Below are 5,195 nucleotides of genomic sequence, written 5' to 3' on the forward strand. Positions count from 1 at the left end.
TGCTCTTCTTGGGCCTGGCCTTCCTGTTGGTTGCTGGACCGCCCCTTAGCCCTGTTGTTTTTTGACTCTTGGGCTGAGCCTTGGCGTAAAAGCCGGTCTCCGAGGGACCCCAGGTTTATGAACCCGATAGGAGCCCACGAGCCCTCGGGCGATTCGGGTAGAATCGTCTGGGGGATTTTATGTCTTGTCGATGGGTGCGCGCAAGCGCACCCGTGGGTGTAGCCCCTGAGCCCCCGGGTGGTTCGAGCAGAACCGTCTAGGGGGTTTATTTTAGCGGGTGTGTGTGTGTGTTTTTAGTTTGTTTTTGAGAGATTGAATTGAGACAGAACTTACTGGTCATACCCTGTACCACAGTCCATACCTTGCGTGGGGCAGTACTCTGTAGCCATCCTGACATTCTACAGAGGCATCGATAGTATTGTAGGCGCTTATCATCCTTTCGCACCCACCAAAATGGACAACAAGGCTGGGTAGACGTGAATAACAAGGCTAGATAGCGTATGCACCCTAGCCCTCTCACTTGTAAAGCCGTCCCCTTCATCTATAAAAGGGGATGCACTTCCTCCAACAAAGGGACTGACTTTTGATGGCACAACACACGACACACATAGTCAAGCTGCTACCAAGCTCTTGGCCTCCTTTTGACCCTTCCATCAGAGACTTGGGACCAGTCCCTCTCTCGATCGTTTGTACCCCCTACTACAAAGCCGTTTTTTGGTGCTAATAACACAAGCAGCAACAGACTGGACGTAGGGACATTCGGCCCAAACCAGTATAAATCTTGTGTCCTTTAGCACACCATCCAGGCCTAACGCGCATCACTATAAATTTACTTGCCGGTGCTTGTACGAAACACCGACAGTTGGCGCGCTAGGTAGGGGCCTTTACGCGTTCCAAATCAGGCCTCGGATGGCCACCCACACAATCAGCTAGGTCCCGGGCGCACACGTGCATTTCGGCGACCTAGATTTCATCGTCACACTAGGAGGAGAGCTGGTGCTGGCCCACACAGCCGTGTAGTCTCTCCCTTCCGTCAACCTCAGCCACCAGAGGCTTGAGGGCCAGCCAGGTGACTCCCTTGGACCCCAGTTATCTAGGGAGGCCCCGCGCTGCATCACCCTATCCCCGGAAGACCCTGTACGGAGCGCCCCGACAGCATTTCTATTCGGTCTCTGCAATGTCACGGCGACCACTGGCCACCTTTTGGCACTATGTATGGTTCAGTCGCCCATGGACAGTGAGTTCGTAGGGACGATTGAACAAGATACGGAGACTCTCCACAGGCTCCTCATGGAGTAGCCAGGATCGTTCTCTAGCTCTGACTCCAGCAGGGGGAGCCACCACCCTTCCCGGGAATGCTTCATGACGCAAACCCCCGAGGGGCACGTCCAAAGCGTCTCCGGGGAAGAGGCCACCCCGATAAGCAACCCTGGCGGTAGGTCCGGGGAGGAGACCGCGGCCCCATCTCGCTTAAGGATGGAGCAGCTGAGGGCCCGCAAGCTGGAGATCGATGAGGCCGGGCAAGGGCTCGTCCGGGAGTACGCGGACATCAATCACGAGATCGAACGCCACAAAAGCGGTGGGCGTGCCCATGCCATGGCCCGCACCGTACACCAAAGGATCCTCACCGACGAGGGGACCCTGCCTCACTTCGCTCGGGGGAGCCAAAACATCGCCGCAGTGACGGCCTTGCTGCATGGCCTTCCAGAGGCCGCGACGTCCGAGGATCACCAGGCCCATCGAGAGATTTGCACGTTGCTCGAGCATGCAGCGGTGCAGTAGGCGGAAAGCTCATTGTCTCAGCGACACGAGCCCGACGCCAGCCAGCGCATGCCCTTGGTATGCCCTGCCAAGGACGCGTCTGTGCACCAAACACCGCCGGGCAGTAGGCAGCACTCCGCTGTCCTGGTACATCAATGTCTCAGCCACGACCATGACGTGCGCAGCACCATCGACGCCCGTAGGCGCACCCACGGCAACACAGGAGAAGTAGCCCGCCGTGGCTACCATCCTCGATGCGGCAGATGCTACGACAGTGGCGAGGACTGAAGCCCAAGCCCTGGCCTGCCAGGTCCTCAGGCTTTCGGCTGACACATCCTCAACGCTATATTCCCACTAAGGTACCGACCGCCAACCAACATCCCTAAATATTCTGGGGAAACAAACCCCAGGCTTTGGCTCGAAGACTATCAGCTTGCATGTCAAGCCGGTGGTGCGAGTGATGATGATTTCATTATTCGCAATCTCCCACTATTCTTGGCTGATTTGGCACGAGCGTGGTTGGAGCACCTACCGTCCAATGCCATTCAAAGTTGGGCGGATCTTACGGAGATCTTCGTGGGCAACTTCCAGGGCACGTACAAACGCCCTGAAAACCAATGGGACCTCAAGAACTATCGCTAGAAGGCCGATGAAACCCTCTGTGGGTACATCCGGTGCTTCTCTCGGCAGTGCAACGAGCTCCCTAACGTCACCGACATTGACGTAATAGGAGCCTTCCTATCTGGGATAACCTGCGAATCCCTGGTCCACAAGCTAGGGCGTAGGGGCCCGTGGACTACCAAGGAACTCCTGGACATTACCACCAGCCATGCCTCAGGAGAGGAGGCGGTCAAAGCCATCTTTGACCGCTCCGACGGCAAGGCGAGGCGGGACAAGGACGTCAGCGAGGGCGCCTCCAACCATCCCACCAAAAGAAAGAATAAGAAGCAACGGCGTGACAACTCGCTCGTGGCCGCTACCGACCGCAAAGGTGGCTGGAAGCCCATGGAAGGCACTCCGAACCACTTTGAAAAAATGCTCGAGGGGCCATGCCCAAATCATGCCTTCTCAGCCAAGCATCTATACAAGGATTGCGACCTCATGCACAAATACTTGTCCAGGGGCCTCAATAAAGGGGAGCAGGGGAAGGAACCTGCCCCCCCACAGACGACGCCGAGGAGAAGGACGACGCCTTCCTGACTTCGAACAGTGCCCTCATGATCTTTGGAGGATCAGCGGCCTACAAATCCAAGCGCCGCTAGAAGGTCGCACGCCGCGGGTCTATACAGCTGGACCGACCACACCTGCCTTCCTCCAGTGGTCGGAATCCGCCATAACCTTTGACCGGACCGACCATCCGGATGCCATCCCACACCCGAGAAGGTACCCACTTGTCGTTGACCCGATCGTCGGCCCGAAGCGGCTCACAAAAGTACTGATGGACGGAGGCAGCGGCCTCAACATCATGTACGCTAAGACGCTCGATGAGATGGGCGTCGACCGAACAAACCTCCGCCGCATCCGAGCACCTTTCCATGGCATCATGCCTGGTAGGCAGGCCATACCACTGGGGCAGATCGATCTGCCCGTCACTTTTGGGGATCAGTCCAATTACAGGACTGAGACCCTTACTTTTGACGTGGTAGGGTTCCCCGGAACTTTCCTCGCCATCCTCGAACGTCCATGCTATGTGAAGTTCATGGCCGTCCCCAACTATACATACCTCAAGCTGAAGATGCCGGGCCCCCGTGGGGTCATCACCTCCTTCCGTCGCGCTTATGAGTGCGAAGTCGAATGCTGCGGCCATGCCTCAGCAGTCGTCGCCTCCGAAGAGCTCGCCACCCTCAGGGAGGAGGTCGTTGAAGAAACACCCAACGCAAAAAAGTCATCCGGATCGTTCGAATCAACGGAAGGGTCCAAGGAGGTCCTTGTGGACCCCAGCAGCTCCGAGGGCAAAAAAGTCCACATTGGTACCGCACTCTCCTCCAAATAGGAAAGCGCGCTCGTCGACTTCCTCCGCGATAACAAAGATGTCTTTGTGTGGAAACCCTCGGATATGCCAGGCATCCCAAGGGAGGTCACCAAGCATACCTTGAAAATCCACCTAGGCTCCAAGCCGGTGAAGCAACACCTATGCCGCTTCGACGAGGAAAAGCGCAGGGCCATCGGTGAAGAGATAGCAAAATTGTTGGCTACTGGGTTCATTAGGGAAGTATACCGCCCAGAGTGGCTAGCAAATCCTGTCCTTGTGCGAAAGAAGAGCAGAAAATGGAGGATGTGTGTCGACTACATGGGCCTCAACAAGGTGTGCCCAAAGGTCCCGTTTCCTTTGCCACGCATTGACTAGATAGTTTCCACCTCATGGTGTGAAACCCTCTGCTTCCTTGACGCATACTCCGGCTACCACCAGATCGCGATGAAAGAGTCCGACCAGCTCACGACATCTTTTATCACCCCCTTTGGATCGTTCTGCTACATTTCAATGTCGTTCGGTCTGAAGAACGCTGGGGCAACTTACCAGCGCTGTATGCTCAATTGCTTCGGGGACCTCATTGGGTGGACCGTTGAGGCCTATGTCGATGACATCGTAGTTAAGTCCAAGCGGGCTGACCACCTTGTCGCTGACCTTAAACAGACCTTTGCGAAACTCCGGGCAAACAACATTAAACTCAATCCCAAAAATTGTGTTTTTGGGGTTCTGAGGGGCATGCTGCTCGGCTTCATTGTCTCTGAGCGCGGCATCGAAGCCAACCTAGAGAAGATATCAGCCATCACAAGGATGGGCCCGATCCAAAACATAAAGGGGGTTCTACGGATCATAGGGTGCCTTGCCACCCTCAGCCGATTCATTTCACGCCTCGACGAGCGAGGACTCCCCCTTTATCGACTCCTAAAGAAGTCCGACCGGTTCGAGTGGACAGCCGAGGCTTAGGAGGCGCTTGACATGGTTAAGCAATTTCTAACTAAACCCCCGGTTCTGGTCCCTCCAAGCAACGGAGAATCCCTCCTCCTATATATAGCGGCCACCACACAAGTGGTTAGCGCCACCTTAGTAGTAGAGTGGGAAGAAGAGGGGCACACCTTCAAGGTGCAGCGCCCTGTATATTTCATCAGTGAGGTATTATCCGACTCCAAAACCCGCTACTCCCAAATCCAGAAACTCCTCTACACCGTCCTCATCACCAAGAGGAAGCTACGCCACTACTTCGAGTCACACCCTGTGACAGTCGTGACGTCGTTCCCCCTCGGTGAGGTCATCCATAGCTAGGACGCTACAGGAAGAACCGAAAAGTGGGCGCTCAAGCTGATGGACCAGGGCATTACTTATGCCCCCCGAACGGCGATCAAATCCTAGGTGCTAGCCGACTTCATCGCAGAGTGGACCGAAGTCTAGATGCCACCAGCAGTCATCGATGAAGAGTACTGGACAATGT

The 5,195-nt window shown here is 55.7% G+C and overlaps 1 protein-coding gene across 1 annotated transcript; it reads left to right on the plus strand.

Annotated features, from left to right (window-relative positions):
- The first annotated feature begins 3,199 nt into the window (after window positions 1–3,199).
- LOC136469714 (uncharacterized) lies at window positions 3,200–3,754 on the plus strand. The gene has a single exon (XM_066467797.1). The coding sequence runs from the start codon at window positions 3,200–3,202 to the stop codon at window positions 3,752–3,754; it is 555 nt and encodes a 184-aa protein (XP_066323894.1).
- Window positions 3,755–5,195: the final 1,441 nt, after the last annotated feature.

The sequence above is a fragment of the Miscanthus floridulus genome, chromosome 8 (genome assembly GCF_019320115.1).
Source record: "Miscanthus floridulus cultivar M001 chromosome 8, ASM1932011v1, whole genome shotgun sequence".
NCBI classification, from domain to species: Eukaryota; Viridiplantae; Streptophyta; class Magnoliopsida; order Poales; family Poaceae; genus Miscanthus; species Miscanthus floridulus.

Excerpts from the sequence above, each read along its gene's own strand:
- LOC136469714 (XM_066467797.1), top strand. The coding sequence starts at position 3,200 with ATGGACGGAGGCAGCGGCCTCAACATCATGTACGCTAAGACGCTCGAT.